This window comes from Bidens hawaiensis, unplaced genomic scaffold (assembly GCF_021521415.1).
Source record: "Bidens hawaiensis isolate Kalapana, Puna unplaced genomic scaffold, B.hawaiensis_p1.1 tig00049981_1, whole genome shotgun sequence".
In the NCBI taxonomy this organism is placed as follows: Eukaryota; Viridiplantae; Streptophyta; class Magnoliopsida; order Asterales; family Asteraceae; genus Bidens; species Bidens hawaiensis.
Window position 1 is genome coordinate 651 of NW_027498964.1, and position 20,456 is coordinate 21,106.

Sequence of the window (20,456 nt, forward strand, 5' to 3'; positions counted from 1 at the left end):
TTTCAAATTCGTTACATCTTTTACTAAATGTACTTCTTTCCCATGTTATATGTCATTCTATCTTTTCAAATCATTGTATACGCCCATTACCCATTAAGCGTTCATGTTGTTCGTATAAGCTTCTTAGATATACTTTATCACTATCAGAAAGTAAAAGCCAAGTTTGATATCCACTTGATGTAAACACAATTAAAATAAGACCCGCTTTGACCGGAACCCATACGACTCGTTGCCTAACCCGACTCTCTCCCTTACCACATCTACTCAACCATGAGTTAACTTTCAAAAAAGTGATTAGATAACTGCATTAATAGTATTCGACAACCAAAAAAGAATCACAGTAACAAAAACATAAGAAAAGTCAAATTTAGTAACGAAAGTTCCTTACAGACCACGATCAAACATATAACGATCACGAAAAACATCAGAGCTTACCTGCCACCTTCCAATGTCTTTCTTTATCTTTTTCAGATACTCAATCCTGCTTTCCATGTAGCATTTGTTGAAAGCCACCACAGGCGATACATGATCTGGTAACTTCGTCTCATCTTTTATTCTTGTCATGAGATGTTCTCTAATGATCACCTCCCGATTCCCAACGGTCATCATCTCCTTGATTAAATTTTGGAGATTTAAATAGCAATAGTCGACAAATCTGTTGACCACAATCTCCCAGTATACGACGTTTTCTTTTTTCTGTTCGAAAGCTACTTTTATTTGAACCTTAGGATAACCTTTCAAATGCTCAACACTAATGTTGTTCCCAAAACCTTCAATATCTATGAACTCTTGTCCAACATCGAGCTCGAGTTTGACTGACTCCATTTCTTTCATTTTTCTAGTGAATTCTTCGCTGCTTGTATAGACGAACTCCTTTTCCATGTCTAGCATCTCCTTTACCTTTTTTTATAACTCTTTCTCATACCTCCAACCAACACTCTACCGATCTGTATCATAAACGGATGGAGTTGCCAAGAGTATATTTCATGGTTTAGGAGGACTTTAACCACCACCCTCTCTATGTAATCCATGATACTAAATACAAACCCGTCGATAATACTAGACGCGTATGAAAATTGTCTATGGAGAAGCGATTTGAGGACGCTAGAAGAAAGTAAATATAATAGGTTGTACTGACTTGTTCTTTTCAAAATTTCAACTTCGTACTGCAGAAATGGCTTTCGGTTATCATGTTTGAGATCATGAAGATCGGTTTTAAGTTTTTCAAATTTCAATGCCACATTGGAAGCTGCATGCATAGATTTATCCTTTTGACACTCACTATAATCTCCGTGTATAAATAGTTTCATGACGGATGAGTATGCCATGCTAACAATTAACATGACATCCGGTATAGCATCCTTTACCGAACCAAACGTCTTTTGACGCCGATTTAACATTAGGACAGACTCTTTTAGATCAGATTCAATTCTTTCAAGAATTGGATACCCAGGCTTAAAAAGTATTGAGAGCATAGCAATAATCCTTATCCACCTTAGATAACAAAACACACTCATCTGTCTTCTTCTCATCATCATCAGTAGTATTATCAACAACGAAATAACCAAAAGGCGATGGTGTTACGACATTCTTGGAAGTCAATACTGAAATCAAGTATTCATCAGATAAATCCACTTTCGTGAAAACTGTAATACAGTGTGTACCAATATAGTCGAGTCTTTTAAGAACCTTCCTCGATAGACACGAGTTGAAGTTTGATGGACATGACAAGACGTTTAGAAACAAGTGATCGTAACATCCATTGTGACTTTCGATATACCCTACACGCAGTATTCATAAATAATTACTTCAACAAAAAAGTATGAATATTTACAAATTAAATAAAATAATTAAGGACCATTAATCTTACTTTGAATAAGCTCAATCTCCTTTTTTTCTTCATCCTCATTCTGGTGTGTATGGATTTCGGGCAAAAGAACAACCATTAGATCGGATACTTGTGGTTGAGTAATAGTTAAAGTGACCTCTGTACGCCATCTTTTGTCTTCTGGTACTCGTTTCATTAACTTTGAAATCTTATTCGCCAAACGAGTTTCACATACTTCTTTCTTATAAAAACTATCTTCAAACATATATTCGAACAAAATCTTTCGAGAAGCAATATCAGGGTCATAAACAAACTTCAAAACTATAGGAAAAGCTAAACCGGAAGGCAAATTAAGGCCGAGCAATGTGCTCGTAACACTGGTTCCGGTAGATGCCTTCACCTAGAACAATAATTATAGGGAATAATGGTTCTATATCCAATACTTCCTTAACTTGAAGCGTCCTAATTGTATCTAAAGGGATCTTCATCTTTTCTGAATATTCTTTGATGAGTGGAGGGATATTCGGTTGCGAATGCGACATTTTTTCGACTGAAGATTGCTTGAACGTGTTTTAATTGATCAAACTTTGAATATGGATCTATATATGAAAAAAAAATGACAAACAATGAAACAAATATGTGTGAGGATCATAGAATATAATATTCTAATATTGATTTATATAGAAAACAAGTTTAACACATATATATTATATATACAAAAGTACCTGGAACAAGATCGAACCCTAGATCCAGTTGCATGAGATGAGAAGATAATTTGAGTTTGATATGCCAATTTATACCTGGCAAGAATACAAGAATTGCACATGCAGTCCTCTTAATTTATATTTATGCACTTTAACCCTTCATGTGATTGGGAAAACTTCACATAATAGCGATCAAGTTTCTCTATATATAATTACTTAACGGTTTTCATGTTACCTTAACACTACTAGAAAGCAGGATTTTATCGAAGTTAGGAGCACCAATGTTACCCGTAACATATGTTTTGGATCACACTTCTAATATTAGAAAATTGGAGAGCAAACGTGCAACATGAATATATCTTAGGAAGCAAATCCGTGTAATTAATTACTCTTATAAATATTTTCCTCAAAAGCTTATACTGAATGAAACTGTACCAAAACCATTTAAAATCAAACTGAATTAGTTATTTTATTTTAAGAAGTAAAATCCACCTAAACCAATTAAGAAAACCAAATTCATATACGTATTTAGCCTATTAGGGGGTGTTTGGTAGAGGGATTTGATTGGGGAGAAATGGAATTAGAAATATTTCTTTTGTTTGTTTTCCACTTTTCATTTCTATTTCTCTTTCTATTTCTCTAAAACTAGAGAATTCCATTTCTCTTTAAAACAAAGAGAAATCCATTTCTCAGCAGCCTCCTCATAGCATGTCACCACCTCGTCTCCGACCACCACCTCGTCTCCGGCCACCACCCCGTCTCCGGCCACCACCTCGTCTCCGGCCGCCACCTCGTCTCCAAGTCTGCAACCGCCACCTCGTCTCCAAGTCTGCAACCACCACCCCGTCTCCGCCGTTCGCAGTGGTGAACACAGAGATGGTAAGCGGTTGTAGGTTGCAGGTGGTACGGGTGAACGGAGATTAGGGTTTCAAGTGGTGGTTCGTGGTAGGTTAGGGTTTTCAGATGGTCGGGTGATTGTGGTCGCAGGTGGGTGACAGTGGTGGTGGAAATCGGCGGTGGTTGCAGGTGGCTTCTGATTATCATCATCATCATCGCCACCACAACCACCACCACAAAATCTCCAAAGAGGCAGTGATGACAGCTCTGAGCCTCCTTCTATATCTTATGTTCCAAAAATTTGAATCATTTTAATTTCTTGTGTACTGTGGTTGAAGAAGGGGGTTTGGTGGCGGTAGCCGGTGGTGGTGGGCTGTGGTTGAAGAAAGGGCTGTGGTGGTGGTGCTGGTGGTGTGGGGCTGTGGTGGTGGGGCTGGTGGTGGTGGTGGGGCTGTGGTGGTGGTGCTGGTGGTGGTGGGGCTGTGGTGGTGGGGCAGTGGTGGTGAGTGGTGTCAGGTTGGGTGGAGGTGGGGTTGGGTATGGTAGAGTTCTCTGTTTATTTTCTCGTGTACCAAACAAGAGAAATGATTCTCATTCTCCATACCAATTCTCTTTCTCTACAATTCCATTTCCATTTTTTCTCTCCATTTCCATTTTCTGTACCAAACACCCATAATAAAACCAAGGAAACTTTATCAAATATCCAATGACCCGAAGTCCAAACCAAGGAACACCATCCATGCTAAAGCACGGGTTGGGTTTCCACTTAAAAATGTCTAAAGTGCGAAAATGAAACCTGATATGATGAACATCTCTAACATGGGTAAAGTTAAAATACAAATAACAACAAAAATAGTCCATTGATCTTAGATTTATGGCTAAAATTAATTTAATAAATAAAAATTGATGAAAATGGCATGAAGGTAATAACACACCTTTGTTGACTTTCTATTTTCACATGCAAGGCACATGTCAATTCCTTCATCATTTTAAAATGTTCATAACTTTTTCATACGACTTTATTTTTTTAAAAATTCACCATAATAATAAACGTTTTTTTATATTTAATATGAGTATCATATTGTTATATAAAAATAAAAAAAATAATGGGTTTTTTTAATTGTGTTTTTTATTTGTTCATTATGTCTTTTAGTTGAGTTTTCATATGAATTGTATTATAGATTTTGATCATTATATTTTTCAATTGGTACTCATATTAAAGACAAAAATTAAAACAAAGATTACGTCATTGTGTCGTTTTGTTTGTCATTAACTTTTAGTCATTGTGTAATACGTTCATTGTCTTTTATTCGGATTGACAAATGACAAATTCATTTAATTTGAGAAAAATAGTATTGCGTTCATTATATATTACGTTCAAGTCATTGTGTAAACCTTCTGCCTTAGAAGCTCGTTTGGATGAACTTGACGCAAACGATCCTTCGCTGAGTAAGCGAACTCTTTCTACTTGTTAAATATTTTAATTAGAATGTTTCTAACCCTTTGTTGATGTTTTTCAGTGAACCTGGATAACCTTTCTGAAGGTGTTTCCGGACTGAAAAGTTATACTCCTCTTCCGCCACCACCGGATAATAGTGCTAAGGATCCGATTGAGGTGGCAGATGACTCTCCTCTGAAGAATAAGGAGGTTGACAATACTGAACATATCAGTATGTCGCCTTCTTATAATGTTCATCACTTCAGGGATCAAGGAGGCGTGAGCATGTTCCCTCACGATGCTCAAAGCTCTCCAACTCCTCCAAGAGGAAGATCCGACTCCGCACCAACCACGGTGGTCATTACGTCGGATTCAACATTCCGTGACGTGGACCTGGGTTTTGAATATTTACGGGAGAGTCTTCCTCCTGGTGAAAGGGAGCGACGTCGCCGCTATTCGCCAAGAATTGTTGAACACCAATTCTTATTATTTGGCGAATACTATTTCCACCACTCAGGAAATAACCAGGGATTGGTTAGCGATGAATGAGAAATGGGATGAGTTGGCGGCCTCTGCAACTGAGGCCAAGGAGGAGGGCCTGAAAGCTATAAACGAGGCCCGAGAGGCCCGCCAAGCTCTAGAGGAGGAGAAGGTTGCTCGGTCCGCTTCCGAGGATGCCAAGGCTGCTGTCCAGAAACAACTAGATGATCAAGCCAAATTGATGGAAGAGCAAGCCAAACTGGTGGAGGCTCTTCAGGCTGAATCGGCGGCTAAGGATAAGCACTTGGCTGACCTTAATGCCAAGAACCGAGAGCAAGCCTTAGAATGTTCCTGCCACAAGATGGATCTCATTCGGGCCAAGGCGGACCAAAATTGACTACTGTCGGAAGCTATCCCCAAGGTATGTATATATTATAAATAATCTAAGGGTTTTTAGGGTTATTTATATGTGATTGCTCAACAGGTCATCGCCGAAGTTCGGGCGAGTGATGAGCTTGGGAACTGCGTTGCCGTTCTCCTTAAAGCTTCCAACCAAGCTGGTCGCAAACTGGGTTTTGAGGAAGGTTACCAATTTGGTTCAACTTCCAAACTCCCTGAGGAATACATTTTGGCTACTGCCGTCATCAAACAGAAGTCAAAGGATTTTGATTCTTTGAAATTTTCTTTAAAGGAGCAGATATCCGAGCTTGCGGATAAGGAGGACGCCATAGATCGACTAAAAGAGCTATTAGATCTTGATGGTGAAGAAGAAGAAGAAGAAGAAAAAAAAGAAGAAGAAGAAGAGGAAGCTGATAACATTGTGGGCAATGAAAATGTTGCTCCGTAGATGTATATATATGTTTATTTGTAACTTTTTTCTTCGTTTTTTGTAATCTCTTTTGATCTATAATGAGAAGCCGTGTTTCCTTCTGGTGCACTTTGTCTTATGTGTTATAATATAAGTGTCTGTCCAGAACTTCGTTTTCTTTCAATAAAAGATTACAACTCATCATAGAACTGACTTGACATTTTCATACATTGGGCATAAGCCTTCTTGCAATAAAAGAAATTGCAAAACTTGCTAGTCTATGTGGGCACGCAGGCCAAAGTAAAGAGTAAATCAAACTGCTAGATATAGCATTTCTTTAATTGTGTTGCGTTCCATGTTTGAGGTATTTCCGCCCCATCCAACTTTTCCAACTTATAGGCACCTTTGGATAGTACTTGTTTGATTCTATAAGGTCTTTCCCAAGTTGGGGCTAGTTTGCCCGGAGGCCTCGTTATTGCGGAAGACAAAGTCCCCCCCCCATCGAATTCGCATGTCTGGACCCGCGAGTTATAATATTTCTGAAGCTGTCGCTTGTAATTATGCTCGCGGATCAATGCTAATTCTCTTCTTTCTTCCAGTAAATCAAGATTCATCCTAAGTTCGTGATCATTGTCATCAATTAACAGAACCCTCGTGGATGGAATCCCGATTTCTGCGGGGATCATGGCTTCGGTGTCGTAGGTCAGGCTAAAGGGTGTCTCCAAGTTACTGGAGTTCTTTTGGGTGCGGAAAGCCCAGAGTACATGAGGCAATTCGTCTACCCAACCCGTTCTTTTTGTCCCTAGCCTTGCCTTGATCCCTTCCTTGATAGTTCGGTTGGTTCTTTCGACCTGACCATTTGCTTGCGAATGAGCTACAGATGTGAAGGTTTGAATGACTTGAAGTTCTTTCAATCATTCCTGCAGTCCGCTGTCAGAAAATTGGGTCCCATTGTCACTTACCAATTCTTGTGGGAGACCGAACCGGCAAATGATGAATTCCCAAATGAATTTTTTCACGCTCGAAGCCGTGATTGATGCAACCGGTTTGGCTTCCACCCACTTGGTGAAGTAATCAATGGCCACTATCAAGAATTTGACTCGTCCCGGGACTTCTGGGAAAGGTCCCATGATATCAATAGCCCATTTTTGGAACGGCCAGGCAAATGTTACTGGAATCAGTTCGTTTTTTGGACGCAGGGTGTTGGGAGCATATCGCTGGCATGAATCACACTTTCTGATTTCCTGCACAGCGTCTAAGTGCATGCCGGGCCAATAATACCCTGCGTTCATAATCTTTGCAACTGTCATCCTTGGTCCCGCGTGTAGTCCGCAAATGCCTTTGTGAATTTCTCTGATCAAGTAATTTGCATCTTCTGCGTCTACACAACGTAATAACGGACCAAGAAATGACTTCCGGTACAAGATACCGTCAGTCAACTGGTAATTCAGAGCTTTGTGCTTAATCTTCCGAGCCTCGGCCTTTCCTGCTGGAAGCGCTCCGGAAGATAAGTAAGCTATAATAGGTGACATCCAAGACTCAACACCAGTTTGAATTACCAGGACTTGATTTTGTTAAACGGATGGATGGTCTAGAACTTCTACACGAATATCTTTGGCAAAATGCTCAAAATTCGTTGAAGCTAGCTTGCTAAGAGCGTCCGCCGATTTGTTCTCGCTCCTCTTAATGTGAACAATATTGAAGGAGGAAAATTGGCGAATCAAGACCTTTGCTTGTGACAAATAAGAAGCCATGACATCGTTTTTCGCTTCGTATGTTCCGTTTATTTGTCCCGTAATTAGCATAGAATCCACCCGAGCCTCCAAATGTTTCACCCCCAGCTTTTTCGCTATCCGCAGTCCTGCCAGGAAGGCTTCGTACTCCGCCTCATTGTTGGTACTTTTAAAGTCCAACTTGATGGCGTACGTAAATTCATGCCCCTAGGGGTTGACTAGCCTTAAACCTGCACCTAACCCTTCACTGCTGGAAGCTCCATCCGTGAACAATAACCACACTTGCCCTTGTTCCGGAGGAGCTTGGGGTTGTTGTTTGATTAAGCATTCTTGCTATTTGTACTGCGGAACTTCCGTAACGAAGTCCGCAAGTACCTGCCCTTTGATCGCTGGTCTCGGCTTATATTCGATCGAGTGTTCGCCCAATTCGATAGCCCACTTTGCCAGTCTTCCGGACAGCTCGGGTTTACTCAATACGTTCTTGAGTTTGTACCCGGTTAATACATTGATGGGGTGGCCCTGTAAATATCTGCGGAGACGTCTGGCGGCATATACCAATGCCAAAACCAACTTTTCAAACATCGAATATCTTGTTTCCGGGTCCGATAACGTTCTACTGACGTAATAGATTGGAGTATGGTAATGTCCAAGGCAGATAAATACAATGTCAGAGGTTCACCCGCGTATGGTGCTGTTAGAGTAGGAAGCTCCATTAAGCATTTCTTAACTTCTAAAAATGCTTTTTCAGCTTCTGCGGTCCACTTGAAATGTGCCTTTTTGAGGCAGTTTCTAAGTGTTTACACGAATGGATGAGACTTGACCGCGTGGTTTGCTAAGAATCGGTTTAACGCCACAAGTCTTCCATTAAGTGTTTGAACCTTCTTGATGGAAGAGGGTGAAGGCATACGGGCTATAGCCTGGACTATATCAGGGTTGGCTTTGAAGCCCGCGCCTGTTACTATGACTCCGAGGAATTTACCTTCTTCTATGCCAAATGAACACTTGGCCGGATTCAATTTCATGTTGATGCTTATTAGTGTTTCAAAGGTCTCTTCAATATCTCGTAACATCTGATCTTCTTCAATGCTTTTGATTACCAAATCGTCTATATAGACTTCGAGATTCCGACTTATTTGACTTTTGAAATCCTGATCCATCAGTCGTTGATATGTGGCCCCTGCGTTCTTTAATCCAAAATGCATCATTCTGTAATAGAATGTTCCTTGGTCAGTGCGGAACGTTGTCTTGTCCTCGTCACCAGCTGTTATATGAATCTGGTGGTACCCTTTGTAGGCATCGAGGAAGCACTTGAATATAAATGGGGCCACAACATCTACTTTTAAGTCGATCTCCGGAAGCGGGTAACAATCTTTCGGACATGCCTTGTTTAAGTCTTTATAATCTATGCACATCCTCCGTGTTCCGTTGCTTTGACAATCACTGGGTTAGCCACCCATGTTTGGTACTTAATTTCTCGTATGATCCCAGCATGAAGAAGGTATTGTACTTGCTCATTCATAGCCTTCGTTTGTTCTGGACCCATCTTTCATTTCTTTTGTACAATTGGGGTGATTAACGGATTCACCCTTAACTTGTGTTCCGAAATGCTCCGCGGGACACCGGTCATGTCCGCGGGTTGCCAAGCAAAAACGTCAATGTTCTTGGTCAACAGTTGCTTTAAAAAGGTTCTCACTATCTCCGAGATAGCGGGTCCTATTGTAATTGTCTGGTCTGGAAACTTCTTATTCAAAACCCATTTCTCGGGCTCAGTCCTCTGAGCCTGTCTTGAAACCTTGCTTGGTCTTGAACTTTCAGTTGTAAAACAATGTCGGTTTACATGAATTATAGCCACACCAGTGCGAGTTGGAACTCCTACTGCACCATGTGCTGTGGACGGGTGGGCATTGAAGTCTCCGATCGCCTCTTGTCCCAGAATGATGTTATGTTTAGAAGTTGCTGGTAGAACCAAAAATTCAACTTCCTCTGTTCTTGAATGTGTCCCGTCACTTAGTGTTACCGGGAATGATATCACCCCGCGCGGGTGCATTATTACTCCCCCGAAACCAGAGACGGGAGCATGGATTGGCTGTAATCTTTCCTTGTCTTCTTCGTCTAACTGCTCGAAGCATTGTTCATACATGATATCGGGTGTACTGCCTGTATTAAAGAACACATACTGTGACGGGTAGTGACAGAATTCGGCAGTAATAATCAACGGGTTTTTGTTACACGGACCACCTTTTACCCGAGGAAAAATCACTGGCTCGCTTTTCCATTCTTCCTCCAAACAATTCCTTCGTTTCCCTTTACCCGAATGTCCTCTTTAAATCATGTGGACATTCAAATCTTTGATTTGTTTTTTAGCCGGGCCTTGGTTATCTCTTGCGGGAAGCTTGCTGGTTCCTGCGCGTGCGCCTTTAACCAGATGTTCGAGTTTACCATTCTTAACAGCTGCTTCAATTTCATTTCTGAGGGCCACACACTCATTCGTGTTATGTCCAACATCGTTATGGTATGAGCAGTGTTTTCTGGTATCAAGGAATGACTTCCTTGGTATTGGTTGAGGCTTCCGGAAAGTCAAATTCTCCGTAGTGAGAATTTCTGAGGGAGTTTTTGATAGTTGGGTCCAACTGTTAGTGGAACGAGTTGAAAAATTGCGTTTACCCTTGTTGCCGATCAAAGACCGTGCATCAAACGGCTTATGTGCTTCCGCACTTGGCTGAAGTCTTGACCATATTGGTCCCTTAGCCTGCCTGTTAGGCCTTGGAGTTTGGAACTCAATCTTTGGTGATTGTTTTTGACTGCTGGAACTTAGAGTTTTCTCAGGTCTTGCAAACAACTTTGATGCCTTCATGATTTCATCCCATGACTCGGGCATTCCGTCTCTTCCCGTTAGAGTACGGATTAAGGCATCACTATGGACGTTCTTACAAAATGCTCCTCGCAGCATATCTTCGCTCACCCCTCCAATGTTAAGGCTCTCGTTAGTAAAACGAGTAATGAAGTCTTCAATAGACTCATTATTTCGCCTTGTAACATCTAGTATTTCCGAAGGGTCACGAGTATGTTTCTTTTGTTGACTAAAATGCTGAGAGAATTTTTCTACAAAGTCTTTCCAACTTGTAATCTTTCCACATGGAAATTTTTCAAACCACTCCCGTGCTGCCCCGGTGAATGTTAGTGCGAATATGTGACACCAATATGGGAGAGTCCAACCACTGACTCCTCCTACTTCTTCAAACCTTAACAGATGATCATTAGGGTCAGTCATTCCCTTATATGTTCCAACGGATGTTGGAATCTTTGCATTAATCGGGAATGGATCTGTCACGATGCTCGAATGAATTTTGATTTTTCTGCGAATGACTCCGGGCGATATGGTTTGGAAAAATCGTATTCAGCATTGCAATGATATTCCGCATGGCGGACAACTGGGCGTGGATAGCTAGCCTCTCCGTAAGAAGGAAGACAACTATCTCCGCTGTAAAAACTTCCATCCGGTCGATAAGATGAGTCGTACCCGTCCAGTTCTTCCTCATAGGATGGTATTCGCATATCTATGCGGGGACGATGGCATAACCTTCGGGTTTCACTCATGTTCCGTTCCGGTGGGAAACTGTACTGGATGTGGCTTCCCCTTATGGGAGGAGAAATTGATCTCCTGGGAGGCTCATCATACGTCAGGGTACGGCCGTGGAAACGCTCATTCCGGACCCGACGTTCATATTCCGCTTTCAAACTTTCTTGTTGGACACGAAGCCACTCGTCCGGAGACAAAGTTTCTTCAGTCCTGAAGTTATGACGGTGAGCTCTTCTTGGATTGGAGTCACCAGAATCTTCTTCCAAACCTAACTCCAATTGAGTTCGGTGGACTTCTCTTGCAACACGTTCTAGATTTCTCAAGTTAGAACCACCTGGAGCTGTGACATGCCCCAAGTCGGTAATTGGTGTAACCACGTTATCAGTGTTCACCGGAGTGACACTTTCTTTTTGAGCAAACAACCCCCGAGCTGTTGAACCACCCAAGGTAAAACCTCCGGGGTTCATAGCATCAATTCGTGTAGCTGGAGGCGTATTTCGAGTAAACACAGATGTTGCTCCTTCAAGTGTTTTAAGTTTGAGATCACGTGGAGGATGTGTTTGATTATTCGTCGGCCCTTTAGGTAACTGAGTCATATCGTAAAGAGAACGGAAAATTTTTTTGTTGCTCTAACAAAAGCACGGATGGCGCCAATGAAGAAACACGGATCTACTCCCCACTAATGGGTCTTAGATCCGATGGGTCCTCGGGGTAGGATATGGTTATCTGTCAATACGATATGAACACAACTCCCAAAGTATTGTGACGTGAACCCTGCAAAACAGAACACCGTGAGCTCGTTACGGGAAGGATGAGGTGGGGGGTCTTCCCATAACCACCCTCCGACGTTAGAATAAGTACAGTTCTGATGAGAAGATAAAGTACTTAAGTAAATTGAGAGAGTACCATGATTGTGAATGAATACCTCATGATGATTGAGAGGGTATTTATAGCCGAAGGGTATGGGAAGATGATTGGGCCAGCTGTCCCTTTGGAAGATGCTCTTCTAACTGCCTGGGCACGTGTCCTCATATTACTGGTCCGGCTCATACGTTGCATGTGCATGTATAACAACCTGGACACGTGTCCTCTTATGATAGGACGACGAACAACCCTGGCCATGTGCATGGTTATAACAACCTGGACAGGTGTCCTTCAATAATTGGTTGATATATCACGTATTACTTAAGAGAGCATCTTGGTAAATCTTCCAGGGTGTTATCACATACTAACAGCTGTCCCGGGGCATTGCCTCGTAACTGTTTACGCGGACGAGCTTTCTGTCCTGCGGATAACTTATGAGGGTGCCAGGATGTTTCCGCATGCCTTGTGAGGATGTTTCTTCTGCCCCTGGTTATGCGGATGACTTGGATGCCCCGCGGGTGCCTTATGCGGGACTTCTGGTTAACCCGCGGGTGTCACTTATGGATATTTGGGTCTTTTTGGTACCCTACCTCTATACTTCTGTTGAAAACAAAACCCATATGGAATTTAGCCTGCAAACTATACTTCCAAATTACTGAACTTAGCCCAGGTTATAAGATACAGATAATTAAATATATATAACAAATATCATATATGAAAACAATTACATGTTATCGTGAAATTGTCAGGTCCTGTCCGGTTTTATTAGGCCAGTTTTCGGCATGAACCGTAAACCAAACCGTTCGTTACGGTTTGAAAACTTTGAATCCAACCGTGAAACCGAATCGATGACCGCTCTTAGTGGTTTCACGGTTTGAAACCGAACCATGAACACCCCTAACTCAAATCATCCATTAGATAACATAAAAGTATACACATTTGCAGGTATAAGCAACAAGAGAAGGTCCAAATGTCCAGACTAACAATCCGCCCAAAACAAAGGACCCACTTATAAGTTTCAAGATTGGAATCTCTATGAAGTAAACATCTTTTGTATGTGCAATATTCAAAATTTGTAATATTAATGTAGATATAATGACCTAGAGCTTTTTTAACAACAGCTAACGAATTCTACTACTATGAAAATCTATAATTGGAATTAAACTATAGAAAACACATAACTTAGCCTCGGCGCAGCACGCCTGGGCATCTACTAGTGTTATATAACCTAAACTCATGGGTTGGCTGCAGTTATGGGCTGTTCTCTGGACTATATAACTTCTTGTGATTTGTGATGAATATCATTACCTTAAAGTCATGCACATACGCGTAGTAATTCGCTTATTGATTATAACCAACTATACAACTAATCTATTGTTTCTAAGGTTAATCTGTTAATTCAATTAGAACAACATCAATTCAACATTTAACTCAATTCCTAAACTTCAATTGAGAATTGAAGGCAAATAAGATTTGGAGTTTTGAAAATATAATAGATGAATGACTGAAACTAGGGGTGTACACAGACCGGACAGACACGGACGAGACCTTGTCCGTGTCCGTTCGTTAAGCTTTTGACGGACAAACGGACGGTTCACGAACACTCTACCGAACGAAAATTCATGTATGTGTCCGTCCATTAAGAAATTGAGTTTGTCTGTGTCCGCCCGTTAATATTGTAAACGGACACTAATGGACAAATGGACACAAATGGACATTAATGGCCAAGCGTACACTAATCGACTATAATGGATAAAAAACACATGAACATTAATGGAAACTAATGAACATTAATGGACATACAAACATATGAACAATAATGGACTCTAATGGATAGAAACACTAATATTGTCATTAACGACAAACAAACATAAACAAACCTAGCAGTACGGATGTTACCGGACGTTCACGGACACTATCGAACGGACCTGGCCTTTGTCCGTGTTCGTCCATTAAGCTTACCGAAAGAAAATTTTTTTTCCATGTCCGGTTCATTTATTAAACGGACAAACACAAACGAACTTTTTGCCAAACAGACGACCGGACGTTAATCGGACGTCAAGTTCGCTTACAGCCCTAACTGAAACTCTAAAAGGTAAATAATAAAGGAAATAAAAATCTATCTCTTATAATAAAAGACTGCTACTTTTGCCACTTGTCAATCTCATAGCCCTTCTCACAATTTTTTCAAACAATTTCAATGTATGGTCATTTATCTTTTAAGTCATTTCAATATATGAATTCAATTTTTAATTAAATATAAAGCCTGACCGATTCATTCATTAACATTAATGGTGAAATATGAAAATATCAAAATTGAAGTTGCAAGTGTGTTAGAATAAAATTTTAAAGTCACGGGTAATTGCAAATTAAAGAAAATAAAGGTGCATCATTATTGAAGAATTGGGATTTGTATGGTAAACTACAAATTGTTTTTAAAGTGGGATTCGACAACAGTGCAAAACTTTTTATATAAGATTGGTTTCAAATTTGGTATTAAAATTTTCTCATATACATTTGAACAAAGGAAAATGTGTGTTTTCTTAATTTTTCCCAAAAATTTTATATAAATATTGCAAACATGAAGAATACTTATTATATATATATATTTTGGTGCTTAGCATTAAATCATTGAAATTGAATATTATAATTATAATTCATAAGTATCACTATTTACTATATGAACTATCTGTCATTTATTTATATGACTTTTTTGTGTAATATAAAGGGTTTTAGCAATAAGAAGATCAATATTTAGTTTTCAATATTTATTCCATAACTCAGACCAAAATGCTTCAGAAATATATATATATTTGTGACTTGATTTATACTTTTTTACACATTTAAATATATTTGGGTAATTATAATTATGTAATTTTAATGTAAACTGTAATTGTATTAACAATATATGATCATTTTTCTTGACAATATATCACTTAATGATTAAAGTTTAAATTTTTTATTAATTACCCGTGTAATACACGGGCCTCAAACTAGTAACTTATAAACGATCCTGTAAGAATAAATAAATCTATCTTAAATATATATAAACGAAAGCTCACTAAATTCTCTCAAGCCACCAGATTGTTTTATTCTTAAATGAAGGCTTCTCATGCATTTGACCAGAATTCATGGGTATGGGTATCACCAAATTCAGATAGTCCTTAAACGGGTTATAACATCTCATATTATATTAAAAATTAATCTTATCAAATATTTGATATGAAAATCTATAAAATAGAGATATACTAAAAATTAATATCTATTTAAAAAAGATATTATTCATAATTAAGAAACTATTTTATGGTAAAAATAAGTAAATAAATAAGCGGGTCATGGGTCTCATTAAACCCATATAGATTTTAAACAAGTATAACATCTCATTTATTTATGAAACTCTTTTATCACCAAATTCTAAGCATATTATTAACTTTCTTACAATAAATAAATATAAAATTTTAAAAATTATATAAATATTATAAATGAATAATGTAAAACAACATATGAAAATGTAAATAAATCACAATACATGTTGCGTGCAAAAAAAAAGTAAAACTATAAAACCAAGAATCTTAATCTTTTATATATATATATATATATATATATATATATATATATATAGGATTAGGTTCTTTTCAGAAGTTTTTTTAAAACAAGAAGTGCGAGAAATAAATCTAACCAATCACAATTTATCTTTTTTCTTTATGATTTATTTTATTTTAAGGGAATATTAGTAAAATATGAGTGTTATATTTTTGGTAAGTAGCAATAGCTTAGGAAAAGTTAAATATTATTTTTAAAATTTGTGATTTTAGTATTTATCGTCTTTTATTAATAGCCTACATCAAAATCCTAACTAGCCCGTTTTGTCAAAATTTCAATTAAACCCAAGTAATTCAATTGAATTATATGTAACAAACGTTTTGATCATAGAAAATCGAGTTCTTTTTATATTATTTGCATGTTTCAGTTCTTAAAAATCTACAACAAACCTAAATACCTCACATACATTGAAAATATGTTTCCTTTTCTTCTATATCCCAAAATTGGTGATCGATAACTTATAAACACTTTCATAATTAATCCCTACACAACAACTATTATACCTACATAACGAATAGCCATATACATAACAGTTAGAGGTGAAACGAGCCGAGCCAAGCCCGAGCTTCTCATTGCTCGAGCTCGACTCATTTGATAATTCTTAAGCTCGAGCTCAAGCTCGGCTCATTCAAGTTTATTTGTAAGGCTCGAGCTCGGCTTGAATTAGATCGCGTTATTTGAATCAAGCATAGTTCGAGCAAACTATTTGTACCATTATATTTGTAAGTTAATTATTACAATCTTTATTTTATCCTAATTATCTTTCAACCCTAATTGAATATTTATTAAGTCTTGTTGTACTAAAATTCAACCTAAAAGTATCATTATCCTTGGTACAATTAAGGCAATCTGCCCAGATACAGAATGGATTACATTGGGTGTAATACTTGTAGCCGTAAGCTCATGGAAAATAATGGTGAAGGTGGAAAGGAGTATGAATGCAAAACAGTAAGATGCAATGTTTTAGGCGTTATCCCTACACCTAGGTATTTATTCAATTCAAATTCAAATGTCTAATTAGTGCATTGTAAAAGTATATGTTTTATTTCAATTTACCTATTTATACACTTTTCTAGGTTCAAGATCAAAATAAGGGTGCAGGATTCCACTGAAGTTGTGTCGTTGACTCTTTTTGATAGAGATGTTAAAATGTTGACTAAGAAAACAGCTAAAGAATTGATTGATTCTCAAAATGAGGTTTGTTTACAAGTAAAATACTTTTTTAATTGTAACACTCATCTATATAAGAGATGGTAAGTTTAACAATGATTAATATTATATATGTTTCTTTGTCATCTAATTTTATTACAGAATAAGGTGGAAAATGGTGGATTCCCTGCTGAATTGGATTCTCTCTTAGAAAAGATATTCGCTTTTAATGTAGATGTTGCAGATTTCAACTTCAGAACAATGTCGAGGACTATGGTATAAACAAGCTTACTGATGACACCAATATTATCACAGAGTTACTATAAAGGCTTGATGTTCGTTTGGTAATAACATAATCTGAAATTTTTGTTTATTAAATTATATTTCATAATTATTTCTACTAACATATGCTGATATTCCATTTTTGTCTTATCAACAATCAGATTCTAATTCTTTAACGTTTGGAGCATCTATTTCTGAATTCCAGTCATCCGGTTCTGTTTCTGTTAAGGTATGGATATTTTTTTAATATATTAGTTCAAACTTATAAATATAGTTAACAGAAAGATGTGAAACATGATTGTGTATTCGCTCTTACTTTTTTAATAATAGCTTTCTGAATTTGGAGATAATCAAACTTCAAGTTCAAATGTTGAGGCTCGGGATTTGGCAACTGATACAAAAGGAACGTCAACGTCTTCTAACGATAAACTTAAAAGAAAACTGGTTCAAGTATTTGAAGTTGACGATGATGCTAGCATGTCGTCCACTAAGTTGAAGTCTAAGAATATCGAAGAGATGGGAACCACCAGTCAATCAGGCGAAGGAGCAGCCCTTTTAACTCCTAAAGTGGAGAAGGAATCTAAGTAAACATTTTCATTTATGTCGGTTTACACTTATGTTAAGCCTTTTTGAGATATTTGGATATTTTATGTTTGGTTTTTCTCTTTTGTTTTTTAAACGATTGTTTTTGAATGTTGGTTGAGATGAACAATTTATTTTTCTTTGGTTGAGTGATCATACTTAAGTTTTTATTTAACTTTATTAAAATTAATGTTTAGTTGTTGTAGGTCTGACTTTGAAAACATCATAAGTTTATATTAGTTTATTAACATGTTTTATATTTTTCTTGTATAAATTTAATCCAAAACAACATAAGTATAAAGTTTTATCCTACTATATTATATTTTATTTTATCTATACCATCATATGTTTAATATGCATTATATAACTTATCAGTTGACTATATTATAAACTAAATAAAAAAATATGTTTAACGTTCATAAATATTATAAAACCCTGGTGTGAAATTCCACTTTTTTTAAATAATTAATGTTACATTTTATTTGTGAAATTCTACTTTATCTAAATAGTTTTTGTTTTTCAACTTTTATAATTTTCTGATACAACTGTTTCGTTTTATTTTTTGTATTACAAATGTATAGTATATTTTTAAAAAGGTTTTTATAATAATAGACTAAATGTTACAATTAATAAAAATGTTATTTAATAATTATTTCTAACATGTATTCATCAAGCCTGGTGTGAAATTGTACTTTATTTAAATAATTAATGTTACATTTTATTTATAAAAATTTATTTATGTATAAAATAAATTTAAGACAACGTTTTTAATATAACTATAAATAGTTTATGTTTTTCAACTTTGTAATTTTCTGATACAACTTTTTCGTTTAAATTTTTTAGTATATATGTCTTTATCTGTTATTTTAATATCAAATTATATTTAAATATCTTAATTTGGGTTTGTTTTTTATTATTTCATAAATTAGGTTAAAGGAAATACCGACGTATATGAATTATTGAAAAAGACAAGCCTAATAATTTGGGATGAGGCACCGATGATTCATAAGCATGCATTTGAAGCGTTGGACAGGACTTTAAACGATGTTATGAATGGTGGTTCAGCCAATACTTCAAAAGCGGTATTTGGAGGTAAGGTTGTTGTTTTTTGCGGTGATTTTCGCCAAATTTTGCCTGTTGTAACCAACGATACAAGAAGTGAATGTGTCAATGCTTGCATCAATTCTTCTTATATCTGGTCAAAATGTAAAGTTCTTAAACTAACTAAGAACATGAGGCTTACAGTTGGATGTCGATCTTCAGACATTCAAAATATTACAGAGTTTGTTAATTGGCTATTAGACATAGGCCAAGGAAACGTTGGCGGTCCAAATGCTGGAGAGGCGGTTATTGATATTCCCGACGATCTTTTGATATTGAACTCAGTAGATCCGATGGGTGATTTAATAAGGTTTGTCTATCCTATTATATTAGATAGATTCAACGAACTTACTCACTTTCAGGATCGTGCACTGTTGGCACCTTTGAATGAGGTCGTTCAAGAAATTAATGAACGTATGTTAGACCACTTTCCTGGTGAAGAAGTAGAGTATCTAAGTTCCGACAGTTTAACTGAATGTGAAGACCTTTCTGAGGATTTTGATCCACAGTTGTACTCTCGTGATTTGTTAAATGGTTTAAAGATGTCAGGAATGCCTAATCATAGATTGGCCCATAAAGTTGGTGTTCCGATCATGCTATTAAGGAATATTAATCACAAAAAGGGTTTGTGCAATGGTACGCGCCTTCAAGTTGTTAGTCTCGGTAGGCGTGTAATTGAAGCAAAAGTTGTCTCTGGTACGAATATCGGATATCGCACTCTAATTAGTCGTGTAAGTCTTACACCAACTGATAAGAAACTTCCGTTCAGATTAAAAAGAAGACAGTTTCCTATATCTGTATGTTTTGCCATGACAATCAACAAGAGTCAAGGTCAATCATTGTCAAGAGTTGGATTGTATCTTAAAGATCCAGTATTTTCTCACGGTCAGCTTTATGTTGCTTTGTCACGAGTGAAGACTAGAGATGGTATTAAGTTAGTGATACTCGACAAAGAATCAAAGCTTATAAATAAAACAACAAATGTTGTTTACAAGGAGATTTTTGGAAACATAGAATGTTAATTGTTTAAATTTCTTATGTAATTAAATTTGGAATCTCATAATAAATGTAATGGTTATAATGTAATTTATTTTGTTCTATACTTTACAACATTTGTACTTAGCTTTTATTTTTTAATATTTTTTGGTATCCTATATTTAATTTTTTATTAAATTATAATTAATTTGTTATTTTTAATATTATACACAAATTTTCGGGATAAACCTGTTTGTATAAAATTCGTTTTATAACATATCTTTTGAATATTTACTTTTTAATTTAAATTATTTAAGATATTTATCATACTATCTAATTAAATATTATTAACTATAGGGTAACTATACATTATAATAACTAGATAGATTTCATGATTAATTTTCTTGGAACAATCAAACCGTCACTCTTATATCTATTTTATAATTTTCCATTTTAATCCTCTTCATCTTCTTCTTCTTTAACAATACTAAG

General features: G+C 37.0%; 3 protein-coding genes across 3 annotated transcripts; 1 reads left to right on the plus strand and 2 right to left on the minus strand.

The window, feature by feature from the left end:
- Nucleotides 1-1,455: 1,455 nt before the first annotated feature.
- Nucleotides 1,456-2,370, minus strand: LOC143598360 (putative dynamin-related protein 4A). Its single transcript, XM_077076595.1, has 3 exons — nt 2,272-2,370; nt 1,871-2,228; nt 1,456-1,781 (listed from the first exon to the last, which is right to left on the minus strand). Exons 1-3 carry the CDS (start codon nt 2,368-2,370, stop codon nt 1,456-1,458), a joined length of 783 nt encoding a protein of 260 aa, XP_076932710.1.
- A 7,781-nt stretch (nt 2,371-10,151) lies between these two features.
- Nucleotides 10,152-11,099, minus strand: LOC143598361 (uncharacterized). The gene has a single exon (XM_077076596.1). It carries the CDS (start codon nt 11,097-11,099, stop codon nt 10,152-10,154), a length of 948 nt encoding a protein of 315 aa, XP_076932711.1.
- A 7,787-nt stretch (nt 11,100-18,886) lies between these two features.
- Nucleotides 18,887-20,011, plus strand: LOC143598362 (uncharacterized). Its single transcript, XM_077076597.1, has one exon. It carries the CDS (start codon nt 18,887-18,889, stop codon nt 20,009-20,011), a length of 1,125 nt encoding a protein of 374 aa, XP_076932712.1.
- The last annotated feature ends 445 nt before the right edge of the window (nt 20,012-20,456 follow it).

Coding starts and splice junctions, on each gene's coding strand:
- LOC143598361 (XM_077076596.1), bottom strand. CDS start 11,099: ATGACTGACCCTAATGATCATCTGTTAAGGTTTGAAGAAGTAGGAGGA.
- LOC143598360 (XM_077076595.1), bottom strand. CDS start 2,370: ATGTCGCATTCGCAACCGAATATCCCTCCACTCATCAAAGAATATTCA. Junction 2,229..2,271: donor GGACGCTTCAAGTTAAGGAA/GTATTGGATATA, acceptor TTATTGTTCTAG/GTGAAGGCATCTACCGGAAC. Junction 1,782..1,870: donor GGAGATTGAGCTTATTCAAA/GTAAGATTAATG, acceptor TACTGCGTGTAG/GGTATATCGAAAGTCACAAT.
- LOC143598362 (XM_077076597.1), top strand. CDS start 18,887: ATGATTCATAAGCATGCATTTGAAGCGTTGGACAGGACTTTAAACGAT.